The sequence below is a fragment of the Glycine soja genome, chromosome 20 (assembly GCF_004193775.1).
Source record: "Glycine soja cultivar W05 chromosome 20, ASM419377v2, whole genome shotgun sequence".
Taxonomy (NCBI): domain Eukaryota; kingdom Viridiplantae; phylum Streptophyta; class Magnoliopsida; order Fabales; family Fabaceae; genus Glycine; species Glycine soja.
Genome location: NC_041021.1, coordinates 36,192,487 through 36,210,808, shown reverse-complemented (window position 1 = coordinate 36,210,808; position 18,322 = coordinate 36,192,487). Strand labels below are relative to the sequence as shown.

Below are 18,322 nucleotides of genomic sequence, written 5' to 3'. Positions count from 1 at the left end.
GTCATCAAATGCAACATAAAAGACAAAACAAAAAAATAAACCACTCAACAATTAGCTGACAAGATTATCCTCTTTCATAGGTTATATTTTGATATCACCATTCCAGAAGTTGTCAACTAAAATTAAATAAATGAATGAACTAGTACATAAGACAAATGCAGCACGCTCAACACTGAAGTCAATTAAGCAAGACTCCTCTTGATTAATAATATTTTACATCTTATGCAATCAATGAAACATGCACTAAACCAGTCAGGAAGATTCTGCATTTCATCAAATGACGATATTAATTGCATGCAGCATTCAAAATATGAGAATTTCACCCAACTGCTTTAGCACTAATTACCTGAGCATGTGACAAACTCCTCAAGAACTCTCTTTAATCATATTTTTCATCCCCTGGTCCCCTTCCCTTGGAATCCCTGCAATCTCTTTAATCATAATAATGATAATATCAACCAAAATATTATTAGACTGAAAAAATGACACTAACAGTTGATATAATGTATGCCTAGCTGATCAATTCAACAATTCATGTAAGCCTAGCTAATCAAATTTTATAACTAGAACATTTTTCAGTTTCATGTATTAACTTATAGTTCATGAATCCACAAACAAGGAGGAAACACACCTCTTCAATGCTTGTGCTGCTAGTCACTTTGCTGCTACTGAACTTTAGGAGCGGAATCAAAGCAAAAGCAAGGTCAAATGATAATATCATCTGCTCAAATGATAAAATCACTTATTATGGTAGATAATCCACATGTTGAATAACTAGTCTTCAACCCAAATTTAGGTATATAATAAACAAACAACAACAAAAGATTATCTCAATTACCTTCAAAATAACACTTGAGGCAGATTCAACCAAAATCTCCAGCCCCAAGGTAGCCATCAGTCATGCAAAAACAATGATACCCTGCACAGGAAATCTTATTAGTTATTAGCATGTACCTCTACCAAGCAACCATCCAAGGACTGTGGACACTTCATTTGTTCACTTAACTGCTGCAGTGGCAAGCTTGGTGGTACTATAGCTGCACTAAATTGTTGCTGTGGTAATCAAATGCAGATGCAATGCAGTAGAAGGGGGTAAAGACAATATATTACTACAATTATATGAAATTGAGTAGGTAATACTAAGAATAGAATATTAGTAGCATGACCGAAAATAAAATAGCCGCTGTGTCAAATAACATAACAATTGTCTCAAATACAGGGAAAAAAATACTCCAACGCCATCATTAGCCGTTTTGACTTATTGCTGTCTTTAAAAAAAATGTTGCCCATTTCTTTCGAATTGTGGTGATGATGCCGATGTCCAACGGTGTGTCATTAGCAAACCACTGCAAGTATTCATAATTGTAAGTTAGTACTGCAAATATAAAAATTCAGTTCCAATTGTACTGAAGTTTATGCATACCATGGACCAATCACTCTTTATGTCGCTGGCTATGATGTTCCAGATCCAATGCATTATGTAATATCCACATTCATAACAGCCGGTTTGAACGTGACTCTACATATGGAAAACATTTGAACATCGTATACATTACATAAGTTCATGACTTAACTAGACAACACTAACACATGGTACATAGCTGACTTACCTTTACTTCAATCCACTTTGGTGCAACTGCCTTAGTTTCAGGAGACAAGGTCTTCTTCAATTTTGTCATTACACTGCTTTTAAAAAACCACATCAACACATATACAACAAAATGTCAATCAATAATGACCATTAAAGAAGGCTTGCAAAAAGTTATATGGTATGAGATAACCTATTAATTGTAGCTTTGATATGCATATCAGGTTTCCTACGCAAAGAACAGAACCAAACAACAACATGTTGCCTAGGACACAAAATTATGAGTTGCCAATGTTCCCTGCATGTCATTCACATTAGATACGTATACACCCAAACATCATTTGAAGTATGTTTGTTAAATAGCACTTACTGATGGAAGTAAGGTCCAATGTACACCTCTCGGTCAGATTCCTTAAGCCATCTTTCAAGATATTGTTCGCATTCGCTGCGTCTATCCTTTGAACAAACCAACGACTGTGGCTCAAGGAATGCATACATGAAACCTTGACTGAATATCTGACTCCAAGTGGACCAAGTTAGAGCCAACCACCAGCATTGCCATCTCTGCATCCTAACACTATGCTGTTCCTAACACTATGTAGTTCCTAACAATGGTATCAATTGAATAATAACTACAATTAATGACTCTAATTTGTTAGGACTAAGCTCAGACATATTTCTTTCTCAAAGTTCTATTCCAGCCATGACCCAAGAGCATTTCTTTTAGACTTTTCCAAAACCTAGTGCCAAATAATTATCCAACTCGAATAGCAGTTGTTGGACTCTAAGTTTCAGTTCAAGCTTAACAATCAGTGTCATACTATTGATCAAAACAAAGCAGGTATAAATATGCAATACTAGACTCAAAATATGCAACAAACACTAGACCTAAATCAGTGTCACAGAAATTGGAAGAAAATATTTTATCCAAGCACAAACTTCAAGCCTTATTCCATGTATTGGGGGGAAGTTATGGCTGGCCATATGGGTAGAGGTGTCATAGAGGAGCAGGTATGGAGGAAGGGACCTTGGACTGCTGAAGAGGACAGGTTGCTTGTTGAGTATGTCAGGTTGCATGGTGAAGGCAGATGGAACTCTGTTGCTAGGCTTGCAAGTAAGAAACACCAAACTTTTTTCACTGTTTTGTTTCTTAATATATATGATTGGATTTTCACATTTATAAGTGACAATATAGCAAAAAAACAACTGAAATAGTTTTCAACTTCTACTGTTCATGTTGGCTACATTCATGTTCACCGGAAGCTCTTCATTTTGAAAATTATACTATTGTCTGGTAGAAATTATGATATGATCTATGTATCTATAGTTTTAGTCAATCTCTACGTGATACGTAGTTGAGTTTTTCAATTCACAATAAAGACTAGATAAAACTCAATATGTATCATGGCTGAAACCATTAATCTCTTGGTGCTTTGTAATTTTAATCTCTGGTACCACTGGTATTGGTTTACTTATTAATAAAATATATATATATTTTCAGCCTTCCAAAAAAAAAGGATGAGAGTTGGAGAAATTCTGCACTTGTCACTGCTATGGTGCAATCTGTGATTCGCAATACAAATTTATTCTCAATCCACTCTCCAAGTAACTCTTCCTCCCACATAAATAACAGTCTTTTCCACCTTCAATATCATCTCACACCTCTATCCCACCAGCTCCCTGTATCAGCCACCTAATGACGAATTTGTCTAATTCTCTGTGAGGTAGGTTACAAGTTAATTAGTCAATTAATAAGTTTTTTTTTCTTCTCTTCTCTTAATATTTGATGCATAATCATAACAAAAAGACATCAACTATTCAAGTACAATCTCGATTGACGTATGTACGAATGATCTTTGTGGGGTGGTTGGGGGCAGGAAACAAGGATAGATGGGTGGGCCATTAAATCATTGCTAAATATCTATGCATAAATAACCAGTTCACTTGGCACCTTTGTGGTCACAAGCTCACAGAGAAAAAACACTCATTCCAATATAGAAAATCTTGAATCATGGTTTCATTAGGTGAGACTCAGATTACTCCTAATTGGGTATTGATTCTCTCCCCTACAATGAGTCTCATACAATGCAATACAGAACAGTCAAAACCAGCCATAGAAAAAGTAGAATCCAATCCAGCAATACAACCATACTGTAATGTGCTTTTGAAGTGCAGCATTATCATAAAAACATATGAACATTGCTTTTATTATTACGAATTGCATACCATAATTTTACTGTTATGCAGGCGTTCAACAACAATGAGTGCAAACGGATACCATAATTTTCAGATTCAGAAGAAACGCACCTTTGTGTGCTTAGTTTGAGGGTGTGACCTTCTTCTACTTAGTTCCAAATAGCACCCTGCAGTTCAAACATGTATACTATAGTAACTTGTTTCACACAATTAATTTTTTTCAAACACTACTACCGTAACATGAACAATGAGTGGAAAGGGATACAAATTGGGAAATAGGGTTTTTGTTTTATGTTAAGGTACAACCACAAACAATTCAAATACTAACAATTAAACACAAAAGGGCAACATTTTCACAAAAAATACCAAGACACAACTCAAAATAGTGGACATGCTTACCTTCACCAACACTGGAAAGGTCTGAAAAACCCACGACTTCGCCTGCGTCGCGGTAGCGGTGGTGGGAGCAGCGGGTCACAGGGACAAGTTCTTCACGGCGACAACCTAAATCTCAGGCTGGTAGCGGGACGGACTTCACGGCGGTGCTAGGTTTTTCAAGGGTTGCAGTCGAGGCGCTAGGTTTTTCGAGTTGTAATTCAGGCAAGCAAGGGCGCTGGTGCTTTGTTGCGAGAATATATAAACTCAAAAATCTACGACGGTGATTCGTAACACCGACTTTGTATTTTTTATTTCTACGACGGTCCAGCCATCATGACCGTCTTTGATGACTTCAACAACGACGGGCTTAAATACAAACGTCGTTGAACATGAAACGCTGCACATAAAAACTTTAATAATTACGGAATTGCCACCGTGTTGACAACAACGACGGGTTCTTCAGGTCCGTCTTAAAAACTGTGTCGTAGAAAGGCCTTTTTGTAGTAGTGTGTTCTAAATTGGTCTAAGTGATTAAGTGTTCAAGGAGAATTTTTTGTAGTTTGCACGAGTCGAAATTCAATGGTACATTTATAATGACTTAATATACAAAAAGATGTTTAGTGTGTAAAAGATCGATAGACAATCTATTAGCTAGAAGCCTCTATGTGACTTAGTTATAGTAGTACTACTTTTCCTTTGGCTATAGACTATAGCATAGTTCGTGGACTTGGCTCACATCGGTCGGATCGATACCCAACAATTCAAGTCACTTGTTGGATATATTGATTATGCATTGTGATCGGTTTATGGAGCTATCCAATCTTGAATAAGTGATTCGGTGATCTAATTGATTCAACAAATTATATATTTTGAGTTTTTTTTTTTAATAGTTGAACAACATCATTCATATAAGAAAATTCAATTTATATTTTAGAAGTGTATTGTTTATAATTTTCTTATTTGTTTCATCAAGTATAACTGCATCTTAAAATTTGAAATGATAAAATTGGTGTCAATTTTTATTTTCTCCTAACTAATTTGTATGTATTAGATTATGCCGTCATTGTATAATAATGACATATATTTTAAATTCTAACTTAAGGTTGTTTAAACTAAATTCTAAAAAAAGTATATTGCATGTTCAAAATTTTAACCAAATTAATTCATAACTATATGCATACTTCTAAATATGTTAAATTTATTAAGCTTTAAATCTTAAATGTACAAGATTACACGTTATGAAATTATTTAGATTTTTTTAATATACATCAGATCATACAGATTAATTGGTGATTCAGTAGGTTGATTTCTGACCCAATGATTCAATATTCCAACCGAATCTATAATAGCATTCTTGTGATTTATATTGTCCGTGTTGTTAACATATTAAGTATCAATTCTCATGTTTAAGCATCAATGCAAGGTCGACAGAAAGTTCTCAACCTCTATGGTGTCCGGTATTGAGTTTATGGTCCCGTGATTCAACTTGTAGTATTAATATTGGACTAATGCAGTGGCTTTATCTATTTACGTGAACCTAAATGAACTCTAGATAAAGTTTAAAACATATTGCGATATTGTCATGAAATCATTTTTCAAGTTTGTGAGATATATTGTTAATTAACTATCTAACAACTATATCTTTATAATTAAAGATATAACAATTTTACGTAATAAAAATATGAGTAATGAATTTGAACATGATTATTTAAGTATTCACAAAGTACGCACGGAAAAAGACACTAAAACTATCTTTTTAAAATGCCAATGTGATAATAAATAATAAGATCTTGTTAACTAATGTTGTTGGAACATTGATTAAGGAACTAAAATAAATATTTATTATAAAAATTATAGAAAAAAATTAAAAAATATATCATATGCAACAAAATTATATGCATTCAAATAAAAAAATCTTTTTTAATTTTTTAACCAATATCTTACTATTCACCTAAACAATGCACTAGTAAGCTATCTGAATTTCCGCGGGTGGCTCATAGTCATGGATGTATTATTACTTACAATATGTTAAGTTCAATTCTAGATTTACTATTGTAAGGAGTGTTTTATTATATATCATCCTCGGTCAAATAATCTCACAACGATATAAGTGCCAATCAGAGATAAAAAAAATAAATAAATAAACTTTCATTATCAACGACTAGAAGATTTGGATTGAAATATATTCATGTTCGATTTGCTTGGCACGGATGTTACGGCGTGTGAATTTGCAAAAAAAAAAAAAAAAAACTGTTGACTTTTTGAAGATTCCGTTCAATTGGAAACAATAAATTAATTTTATAATATTTTAAAATTTTAAATGCCCCAATGGGTCTTGTATCCATATCCTTCTTTGTTTTTTTCAAAGGAAGACAAAATAGAAGAATTGAGAAGAAAAAAAATCTAAATTGAAGATAAACAGAAAAGAGCGAGGTTATAAATTTTTTCTTTACTTTTTTATATAGTAAAATTCGCTTTAGTTTTTATCTTTTAAAAAAATTATTTTAGTTTTTATCTTTTAAAAAAATTATTTTAGTCCTTTAACTTTTAACTTGAGTATTTTTTTTTTGCTGAACTTTAACTTGAGTTAATATTGTCCTTTTGTCCATTAGAAACTAATGAAATTAATATTTTATATTTTAAAATAATTAGTTTTAACGTAACGACGGTGTAACAATATTGCCACTATAATAATTTCAATCTATTAAATTTTAAAAAATTTAATAGATTTTAACAAGCAAATTAGGGTGTTTGGTTTAGTTGTTTTCTATTTTTATTTTTATTGAAAATAGAAAATAGTGATAAAAATGTGTTTGATTGAATTTTTGAAAATATTTTCAGTGAAAATGAAAACAGAAAACAATCAGAAAATAAAAACAATAAAATCTCATTATATTTTAAGTTGAAATTATTAACTTTATTTTGAGTAGAATAAAAATACGATGACAAAAAATATAATTTTAAACAAATCTAAAAATATGAAAAGATAAAAAGTTAATGTATAATAAATTTTTATTATTTTTAGTTTCTCTTTAAACTTTAAAAACATGTTTATCAAAACAGAAAATGAAAATAAAAAATAAAAAGCAAACCAAACACCATAAACTAACCAAACCCTAAAATCATTTGTAGTAGTACGTACGAAACTGTTTAAGTAGCGGGAGAAGGGGGTGGACACAACCATTGCACAAAAATCATCCTGGCCAGAGAGAAACACAAGACCGAGGGGGAGAAAGAGAGAAAGCGGAGCTGAAACGGTTACGGGTGCACCAGAAATCATCTTTGACAATAGCTTTTTATCGTCTCTCAGACAGACCCTCAATCATTCCCTTAAAAAAGTTGAATCCGGAAAAGTTTAAGATTTATAGGGATTTGCTTATATAAAATTAATATTTCAAATATAAGACACTAATAATATTAATTCTAACCTAATGGAAGGAAAACTTTGTAAGTTTGAAAGTTAAAGAAACAAATTAAATTTTTTAAGAGATAAAAGATCAAAATCAACTTTATTATTAAAAAAAGAGTAAAATACACTATATAATATAAGTTTGAAGTTTTGTAAAATTATACAAATAGGCTATCAATATATAGTATTTATTTTGAAAGTTTTGTAAAATATATTTACACTATCAATATATATAGTATTTATTATAAATTAAAAGAACTAAAATATTTTTTAAAATATAACATTTAATATTTTTTTTGAAATATTACTTTTTATTTATTAATTTTTAAATTATTTGCAAATACGTTAAGAGCACTGCCTTTTATTTACCTAAATTTTTTTTAACTGCATTATTTATCTAAGTTTTGGGCTAAAAAAATAATTATTATTTATCAAAGTTAAAACCCGCATCTAATAATTCTGCGTGTTTTTTCATAGGCAGGAATGCAGGATTCTAGAGTAGCTTTCGTTTTCTTCTACTAGAAGCAGCCAGCAGGATTCTTATCCATTAAAAAAGAAAATCCATGATTCGCATTCAATGCTATTGTAAACTTAGCGCTAAGGTCATTAGTACTTTTACATCAAAATATTAGTAATATTCTATAAGTTTCTATGTATTTTTATATAATTAATGGATGGATCTGCCAAGATTGGGAGTGGAAAATGCTTTTCAAACGTGTTGCTTCACAATCGTCACCAAAAATAGACTACAACAATTTGTTAATCAGAGTGAGGTTGCGTAGATTCAATTCGACCACTGGAAGATAGCCATCTGGTTTTATGAAGGAGCAGATCATGTTATTATATATATAACTAAATAAATTCAAGCTCAAGCCCAAAATAAATAAATTCTATTTTAATTCCAAAACAGAATGACTTATGAATTGATATTTCTAGGTTTATTTATTCATTTATTTTTGTTATGACTTATGAGTGATCTGCAATTGAAGATAGTTACTTACAATAGCTTACGTACTTGCTCAACGAACCAAATTGGCTAGACCCCTGGTATAAGTGATCTGATTTAAGGATAAAAATTGCTTCAACTTGGAGAAGGCAATTCACCATTCATAATTGTTTATTTCTAGCTGGTACTTCTCGATTTATTTGGTAAAATCATATTGTTTTATATAAAAATATATTTCAATGCGCAATAAATATTTTTCTTAAGTAAAAATTTAGTAGCTCTCTATGCCTGGAAAAGAATACTTGGTATCATAATAAGTGTAGTACTTTTTTGAATTTTCTTACAAATGCCACATGAATCAGACAGATGAAAAATACATTGATAGGTGCCAGCTTGTTTCGGTGGAAAAAGTTTTGAAGTAGCTGGTGTACTTTGTATTGGACAGTGAATAAATTGAACAGGAATTTTAATAACTTTTCTAGTTGTGTGCTACTCCTTTTTCACACTATCATTTTATGCCTCATCCCCATAAATAAATTTGATGGTCAGAAACAAGAAGCAACCACCAAATATGGTTGCCCTTGAAGTCTTAAAGTCTTAATTGAATCACATAGGTGAGGAATATGAATTATTCAAAAGAAACACCTTGAAACTTAATTGGAAACTGGAAAGTGGTAATGATAATAGCAAAGATTATGGTACTTCCGACCATTTTAATGGCAATTTTTTTTTGTTACATTTTTAAGGGTATGGTTACATTTCAATGACAAATGTATGCCACGCAGCTGGGAAAGTAGAAAAATTAAAAAGAGTTATGTTATTTAACTAAAATATATTTACAGCCTTTTCTCACGTCTTATTTATTTTATTAGTATTTTCCAAAAAAAAATCATATAGTTATGACTTATGATGTACGAATAATTTTTTTTAATGCAAATAGCCTATGTTGAGCAAGGGACACTCCAATCAATTATTCAAACCTGGAACTTGGGAATACTTTTTGTGCTTCGTTCCATCCTAGAGAACTCAAACTTTGGACCTAATTGCAAGTTGCAATCACACTCCCATTCCCTGCTTTTTCTCTTAAACAAACAAAGGGTCCCCCACCATAACCCTCAGCCCTTGCAGCTTTGCCGGAGCAAAGACAACCAAGCATCTCGAACTACTTCCCAGAGAACATGATGCTAATGTCCATTGGAGTATGTGAATTTGTACTACTATACTATAATATTGGGATTAAGTTTCTAATTCTAATAACATGCACGAAATCCTGGTTTAGAAATTGACCATTTTTTCTGTGCCCAACTTAGTTAATCAAACACTTCAATTTTGGCAAAAAATGAAAACATACATGGAAATGCTAAATATGATTAAATTAGCTTTATATATCACATTTTAGTTATCTCTATCCCTTAATTTTATTATACATGGTTACCTAAAAAATACACCTAAAATTAAGAAATACACCTAAGAAACATCTTCCATATTTCCATTTCTAAAATAGTGGAGCAGTTAAAGAAAGGGCACGATTCATGATGCTACGTGCAAAATGATTAAACAAGTAAAAGAAACAGAAGCAAAGCCAAACTCTTTTTGTGATTAATGAACAATATTATGTAAGCAACATCAGTTCCAAATCGCCATCACAAACTCATATTGAGAAACCGTAACTGGTTAATGACAAATAGAAACGAAAGAATAAAAGATCAGAGGTGTCTTGAGTGTGACGAGTTGTGGTGTCTCTTTTGTTTACCATAAACATGAAGAAGATTCGGTTTTGCGGTTGTTGCTGTGTAAAAGCTGGAAGAACCTTCTCCTGCGGTAATAGAAAGCGCATTTGAAGGACCTCCTGAGTTTGCAAGCAGACCTTAGCCTTAGCCACACAATTTTCTTGGCACGAACCAAAGACCCTTTGATTCTCTCTGTCAGACTCTTCTTTCTACAGAACTGGTAGCTTCTCAGGAATAGCTGTCTCTTCTCCACCATGGTGTTGTTCTGCTCAGAGTAGTTGTTGTTGTTGTTGTAGCAGTAATACCCAAATGGTACTTCACTCCTAAACACTGGATTCATACTCACACCACCCATGTTTTGATACTTCAATCAGAGAGAAATGGTGGAGTATGTATGGGAGAGGGTGCCTTAAGAAGAGAGGGAAAAGAAGTATACAAGCAAATATAATTAACTCTGTCTTCTTCAAGTCAGAGCCATTAAAAAAATTTAATAGAAAAAACGGTTTCGTCAAAGATTAAATAATCAAGGCAAGTATGTGAAAGAGGAGAAGAATAAGGGGTCTGAACCCTCTACTGTAGAAATTCAACGCCCCTATTTTTACTTTGTTATGTTTGTAAAGCCACCGTGGTAGCTAAAGTCTAAACACATGACTTGTATTCTTTTTTCTTCCTTACCCTGTAGCATTATTTTAAGCACTTTTACACGTGGAGATGGGATTTGAGTGAATCTTTATAAAATTTAATTAAAATTAATTTCAAATTGAAGTGATTTGTATGAATGTTTTTATTCTAAAAAGTTATTAATGGAACTCGGTAAAGATATATATTTTTTATCCCATGATAAAAACTACTAAAAGTGATTTCAACTCAATCAATTTTAACCTTCAACACAAGATCAAACATAAGAACACTAACCTTAATTTCATTAGTTGATATTTTAAAGTGATTTTAGAGAACATAAAGTAATACAAACGTGCACTTAAGAAGTTGGTTGAGTAGAATAAAACAAGATTCAGTATTACATGTTTGAGTTAAAGAACATTTTTATTCTAAAACTTAGGTGTTATCTCCTCTTCCTAAATTTTAATCGAAAAAAAAAATACTCACTTAGATGGACGGTGACTTTTGTGATCGGCCATATACATGTTTAACCCTTCTCTTTTTACTTCCTGTTTTTGCCCCTTAATTATGGTTATGACTTATGGCTGCTTATGTTAGTTATGTATATAGTCTATTATATAATATGACCATATCATTTTATTTTTTATATACATGACCAAATAATATGAGCCGAAACAAAGTCCCATGACCTCCTCATTCATTATCCGTATGAGTCCATGCAAGTCCAAACAAACTTGCTCCTACTGTTGTGGGCTCCATGGATATTTTGGTAGGGTTGGATCAGAACCGTCCAATGAGGGAGCATCATTTCCCAAACCCGTGGGGCCCGAAGGCTTTGTTGGTGTTTGTTGCGGTTCATACTAAAACATGAGCCTAGGCGTGTGCCAATGAATGCAAAAAAGGACCAGCAGTTACTGTCACCACCAAACGTCGTGACATTGGCCACAACAGCAGACAGTGCCTAAATACATCTGCAAATAGCAACAATGTTAAAGGATTTGTATGATTATGATTTATGAAGATGATGAATTGATGATCACTACATGTTAAAGATAACTATAATTGATTGTGTGAATTGGAAGCATGAGATATTCAACATCTATTGATGAGTGCGACAATGAATAGACAAATATATAAAGATGCTTGAGTATTAGGCGTCCCCATTGTATATAACTTATTTTATGAAGGAATTACAGAGTCGTTTGGCATGTAAGATATTACATTACATCTTATCTGTGATCATGATGGAAAAACGGCATTGTTTATTGATAATACCCTCTCCCTTTTTTGTCGTAGTCGTAGAGACAGATACTACATTTTAGTATAATTCAACTTGCATGATATGAAATTAAGAAAAAATCGGTCGTGCAAGGTTTCAACTACGAGAGGCCTTTGACTCAAAGCAACTGTAAAAATTTATCCTTCTTGGAAAACTAAAGATTGGATCACGTGATACAGCTACATGAGTAGTTATCAGTAATACAGTAGATATTTATATTCGTCCTTTATGTGGACCTGCAAGCGTTACGAGACGTTCCAGAAGCAGAAACTTAAACTTTGGAGTAAAAATCTACACAGCAAATTTTAAAAAGGTAAAAGTGGTGACAATGACATTCTATGAAATCCAACAGTGATGGGTATTGATTCAAGGTGCGGAGAAGAAGATAACCGATCAATTACTTAATTGAGTTCTAATCGAAATTCACTCAGGAGCTGTTGAGTTTGAAGTTAGCCAACCATTTCTATATCTACAATGTGCACACGATACGCAATCAGTGGAGACAATTACAATATCAAGACTGAAGACCAATTATCAAGATGATTGGTTTAGTAGGGACTTGGGAGAGATTAGGGCTTTTAAGCAACATTGACACAGACGTAAGAGCCAGACCTGCCTACAGGCTTTCCTGGAATCAAACAAACCACACTTTACTCATAATTCTCTCCTAGAAGAGAAAGATGTAGGATGCCCCTATTACTCTCCTCTCTTCAACAATGACAATTTTCCCACTAACTTGGCTCTGAATGTTCCTCATTGTCACCTAGTACCGGCTTTATCAGCTGCTGGAACTTTTTCAGGATAATTGGATGCATCCAAGTCAATAAGTGTCATATCGTATGGCACAGACAAAGAATTTGACACATCCACAAGTAAGGAAGATTTCATTGCACCAGAATGTGGAACATCAGAGATGGGACCAGAATTTGAGGGAGAGCTACTATTTGAAGAAAAACTTGAGATCTGTACGTCATCTGCCTTGCTTCCAAACAAATGTTTATTTCTTCTCACTGTGTCCATCTCTGGGCCAATTGGAACAAAAGTTCGTGATCTATACTTCCTAGTTCCCTCTTCACCTTCACCACCGTGGTTGTAGAGAACATAATCATGGTATGTTGGTGCAAACTGCCAGAAGCAAAATATCAAACTGTCAGCAAATATTAAAGAAGCAAAAAGAAGGACGGAATCATACAGAAAAATCCATGGAACTAGAATTACAACATGATGGTTCCAAAGTCATGCATTGAACCTGATGAATAGAATTATGATGGTACAGCAAAACTAAGAGAAGAATATTAAAAGTGACTGACCTGGTGGACGGTATCATGGTAAAAGTCATTTAACTTTAAAGCATGAGCAAGGCTAGCTGTCAACCCACGGGATCCACCTATGTTAGCCCCAGCGTACTCTTTGTATGGAAATGCATAAAAGTGGCCAACAGCAGCAACAAGCATCTCAACGCAAATGAAAAAATCTTGAAGTAGAGCAGCTTCATCTGCATCCTTAACAAATTCCGACTTTGCGGCAAGGAAAACTAAGACACCCTAAGATATCAGAAACAAAAAATTGTCCAGCTTCAGACCTCTGGCGGAGATATGGTATAAAATTAACAGTGAGTCATTTTCAAACTCTAAATAGATCCCATAGCATAGCACAGCAACTTTTGATTAATCAGCAAAAGTGAGTGTAATACAGCTCAAAAAAAATCATGGAAATATAGCAAATTGACATCTTAGCATGCACAAACAAGCACAGGTGTCATTGTGTTTTGATTTCATTATTATTGTTATAATTATTATTATTATTATAATCAATTCTGAACTATGCAAATAGTTTTTTTTTGTTGGCGATAAATGCAGTTGGCAAATGTGCTTCAAATAATTGGGGTTTTGAGCAAAAGAGTGAAAGACAACAGAAGTAAAATCCGATAACTTACACAAAGTAACAAATAGAGTTTAATAATACAAGGAAAGAATAGACCATTAAAAGAAAGAAGCATGAAAAGTACCTGCCAATAAGTTAGGAATACAACAGATTTTATTATAATAAACTTTGGGACTGGATTGAATGGTTGAAGCAGATCCTTGCATGCCACATAAAACAAAGCAAGAGCATAGAGAGCCATTGTGTATGAGAATGTATAGATGATTGTAAGATACAAGTATGATTGCTTTGGACTGAAATTTCCATCCTTATATTTTCCCTTTGCATAAAGTATAAGTGTAACAACAACTAAAATGGGCTTCAAAATCACAAACTGCAAGCACCCTTGCTTGCATTTACGTATAAAACGCCTGCAAAAAAAGATCAGGCATGAGAGATGATCATCAACTATGGTATAATAATCAAGCTTTTTTGGTGAAAAATCAAGCTGTCACATTACATGTTCAAACCAGAGTTTTTGTTTCCCTGGGATCCCAAGATTTACATTTTGCGAAAATCTATTAAAAGTATTTTATTTTTCAAATAGCACTACTTACATAATCCCACTCACAAAAGTTAGGTAAAACATTAATTCCTTGAAAAATTCTAGGGATCAGTTTTCAAGGAATATTAAACAACATTTTGAGGCACAGAAACTTGTAATATTAGATTAGTAAAAACTCACCCATCAAGCGCCAGAGGAGGTAAGCAACAGGTCATCAAAAACCATGATGGCTTGAGAACCCGTCCAGTTAAACTTAGGACTACTGATCCAGGACCACCAACCCATTCAAGACATAGCGATAGGAAATTATAAATAACCCAAGCTTCATAGCTGAAAAAGCATCCAAGAGAATGTTACTAAATGCACTGTTTCTAGTTGATAAAATAGGCATAAATCCATTTATTTTTTTAAACGAATAACAAGAGATTAGAGAATTAAAGTTTACAGGGGCACTAAAAAATGTAAAAGAGAGTTAAATCACATTAATAGAGGGGGCGGGGGAAGGAAGTGCCGTTCAGGATTATGACTGCATATGTAAGCACAGTTGCTGCTGCAACACTCTCCTTGGCCACCTCAGTCACATAATCAACAGAATATGGGAATAATAATACTACTCTCAAGCACAGTTTAGTGGCTACCTGATCAGAAATGTACATAAGTTAAACCAATCTTTAAAAGGTCAAAACCTAAATTTTATCCTTGGAATTGGAATTCATCCGGAGTAGGATATCAAAAAGCAAATTCTAGACGCAACTTCAAGGGGTTTCTGGACAGAATGGCACCTATAAATAACTACTTATGACTTTCACAAAGGCAAGACATGAGCAGAAGTATTGCTTGTAGTTCATATTTTCATATGCCCATACAATTCAGCCATAATTGGATACATGTTACCTCCCAAACCATATATGAACAAAATACACATGTAAACCATGATACATAAACACACAAAACGCAAATAATAAAAAATTAAAATTTAATATAGCAGCAACCACAACAAATACAGAAACAGTGAATAACTTACATTTCCCGGATTGAATTAAAATAGATTGAACCCTGTGGTAGAACAAGTGACAAGAATGACATCAACGCATAAACCTGTCAGAAAATTAAGTTTCAAGTTGAGTAGATCAACAAAGGATTTTATTTCTTAAAAAGAAATAATGAACTACAACGAAACACATAAGCACAAATAAGATAGTAATTGTAACAAAAAAGGAACAAAATCTTCGCAATCAAAATTAGAACGAACGATAAATGATAAAAATTGAAAAGGAGTGAGTGACTAACCGGGACCATAAAAACGATCCGAACAATGAAGCGCTGATAAGTAGGCTCGGTGTAATTGAGAAGGTGCTTATAAATGTGAAGCAAGGACAACGCAATGGCTCCGCACGTGCAAATGAAAGCGACGATGTACAAGAAGATTGGAACCATTTTGCGGCCAAATTTTGAATCTCCTCCGTCAGCAAGAATAGGCGAGGTGTACTGCTAACGGAGTCCAATTCATGACAGAAAACGGTGATTCGAAGTCTGAACCCTAGGCGCAATCGGAGTATGATTTTGGAAGGGGAAAAGGATTAGATCTGAGAAGATGTTGGATGATAGGGATTAGAGAAAAAGGAAAGGTGCATGCAGCGGGCACCGAATAATGGCGGCGATGATGGAATCGGAAGGGGAGACAAAGTACCCAATTTCTCGCTTTCTTTTTCCTTCTATTCTTCCCAGTGGGAACATGCACAACGGTACAAAAATAAAATAATAAATTCCGTATATTTTTATGCTTTCAATATTTGTTTTTCTCGTTTTCTTATTTATATTATTAATATTTTTCACTTTTCAGAATTTAGAAAGTTGTTTTCTTCTTCTTCTTCTTCTTTTTTCCTCCAAAATTCTTTATCTTATGATCTACGGTGGGATGGAAGGTAGGATGGAAGGAAAATAGAAAAGTTTAAAATTTGAATTGGAAAGAAAATAAAAAGAAGGAAAAATTTTAATTTTTGTATCTATAAAATAATTTTCCTTTCATTTTCACTCCAATCAAGTAAAAGAAAATATTTCATTAGTTGTATTTTCTTTCCTTTTTTTTCTCATACTCCAAACAAATGGAATAGGGCATAGGATTATCCCCCACATCGGGGGCGCATTCCTACAACAATCCACCTCCTCCTGGCGGTGCTTGTATTGCACTAACGACCCATTGAGCGCAAGGCTATCCAAACTTCGGTTAATCCCTTTTGATGGTTAAGACACATTGGATTGGCTCTTTCAAGTAGAGCAAATTTTTGCTTTTTACCAAGTTTCCTTTTATCAACTTGTGTCTATTGTGGCTTTTTATATGAGGGGGGAAGCCCTAAGTTGGCATAAATGGATGTTAACAATAACCAGCTTGTTGATTAGGAAACCTTCGTTCGTGCATTGGAGGTTCGCTTTGGGCCGTCCTCTTACAAGAACCATCAAGCTAAGCTTTTTAAGTTGTGGCAGTATGGTACAATGGCAGATTACCAACAACATTTTGAGAAGCTCTCTAATCATGCCTTTGGACTAAATGGTGAAACCTTACTTAATTGCTTTCTTTTCATATTAGCTCTTGATATTCGACGCAAACTACTTATTCATAAACTTTTTTCCATCCATCAAGCCATTGGCCTAGCCAAACTGGTGGAAGCTAAAATCAAAGACACAAAACCTAAACCTTCTGCCAAATTCCTTAACCCAGCTACGCCCTCAGCTACCTCTTAGTCCTCATCCTCTCATAACCCATCTCATTTACCTATCAAACATTTAACCCAGGCCCAGCTGCATGAGTGATGCATCTAGGGCCTCTGTTACTATTGTGATGAGAAATACGTCTTTGGCTATCGTTGTCAAGCCTCAAAATTCCTTAGGCTTTTGGTAGTTGATGATGGCGTTGACCCAAATCTGGTGGTTGAGCCCTTGTGTAACGAAAATGGGACCATGCCTGCCACACAAGAAGGCTAAGAGGACACTCCAGTCCATCTTCATTTATCCACACAGGCTCTTATCAGATTACCTTTTTCACAAACACTTTACTTCAAGGGGTCCATTTATAGTCATTCAGTCATGATTCTTGTCAATTCGAGGAGTTCTCATAATATATTATAGACTCAGTGGGCTCCTAAATTTAGGTTATCATTTGACCTCGATCCTTCTTTTCCTGTCATGGTTGGTAATGGAAACCATTTATTTTGTTCTAGCCTCTATCCTGCAATTCCCATTTTAATTCAAAACCAAACTTTTGAAATTGTCATGTACCTTTTACCCATTGAAGCAGTTGATGTGGTATTAGGCATTCAACGGCTAAGCTCATTGGGACCCATTACATCTAATTTTCTTGTGCCTTGTATGACCTTTGTTCACCAAAAGGTTCCCATTACCATCATAGGCAACAAATCAGCCCAACCAATCTTGGCCACTTTTCACCAATTTAAAAGTCTCATCCGACAGGACTTTATTGCCTTCTTACACCTCATTTCTTTTTTTGAGCAAGACCTATCCCCAAACCCAAACCCACAATCCACACCTAAACCAAACCTTGACTTCACCATATTTCCACCTGAGGTCCAACCTCTACTCCAAGGCTTCTCCCCCATTTTTAAAGAACCCCAAGGCCTACCTCTCGTGCGCCCACATGACCACCAAATTCCTCTTCTACCCAACTCCAAGCTTGTGAATGTAAAGCCTTATAGATACCCACATCTTCAAAAGGAGGCCATGACAAAATTA

At 34.0% G+C, this 18,322-nt stretch overlaps 3 protein-coding genes and 1 long non-coding RNA gene across 4 annotated transcripts; all 4 read right to left on the bottom strand.

Moving 5' to 3' along the window:
* Nucleotides 1–345: 345 nt before the first annotated feature.
* On the bottom strand, nucleotides 346–952 carry LOC114403144. Its single transcript, XR_003664603.1, has 3 exons — nucleotides 839–952; nucleotides 632–721; nucleotides 346–431 (listed from the first exon to the last, which is right to left on the bottom strand). It is a non-coding gene; the product is annotated as an uncharacterized LOC114403144 (long non-coding RNA).
* A 49-nt stretch (nucleotides 953–1,001) lies between these two features.
* On the bottom strand, nucleotides 1,002–2,103 carry LOC114402227. The gene is made up of 5 exons (XM_028364722.1): nucleotides 1,959–2,103; nucleotides 1,782–1,886; nucleotides 1,611–1,683; nucleotides 1,424–1,519; nucleotides 1,002–1,346 (listed from the first exon to the last, which is right to left on the bottom strand). Exons 1-5 carry the CDS (start codon nucleotides 2,084–2,086, stop codon nucleotides 1,245–1,247), a joined length of 504 nt encoding a protein of 167 aa, XP_028220523.1. The 5' UTR covers nucleotides 2,087–2,103; the 3' UTR covers nucleotides 1,002–1,244.
* Nucleotides 2,104–10,086: 7,983 nt separating this feature from the next.
* Nucleotides 10,087–10,768, bottom strand: LOC114402819. Its single transcript, XM_028365502.1, has one exon. The coding sequence runs from the start codon at nucleotides 10,600–10,602 to the stop codon at nucleotides 10,267–10,269; it is 336 nt and encodes a 111-aa protein (XP_028221303.1). The 5' UTR covers nucleotides 10,603–10,768; the 3' UTR covers nucleotides 10,087–10,266.
* A 1,713-nt stretch (nucleotides 10,769–12,481) lies between these two features.
* Nucleotides 12,482–16,331, bottom strand: LOC114403495 (transmembrane protein 184B-like). The gene is made up of 6 exons (XM_028366519.1): nucleotides 15,866–16,331; nucleotides 15,600–15,673; nucleotides 14,756–14,905; nucleotides 14,156–14,441; nucleotides 13,458–13,691; nucleotides 12,482–13,272 (listed from the first exon to the last, which is right to left on the bottom strand). The coding sequence occupies exons 1-6, from the start codon at nucleotides 16,010–16,012 to the stop codon at nucleotides 12,907–12,909; spliced, it is 1,257 nt and encodes a 418-aa protein (XP_028222320.1). The 5' UTR covers nucleotides 16,013–16,331; the 3' UTR covers nucleotides 12,482–12,906.
* Between the last annotated feature and the right edge of the window lie 1,991 nt (nucleotides 16,332–18,322).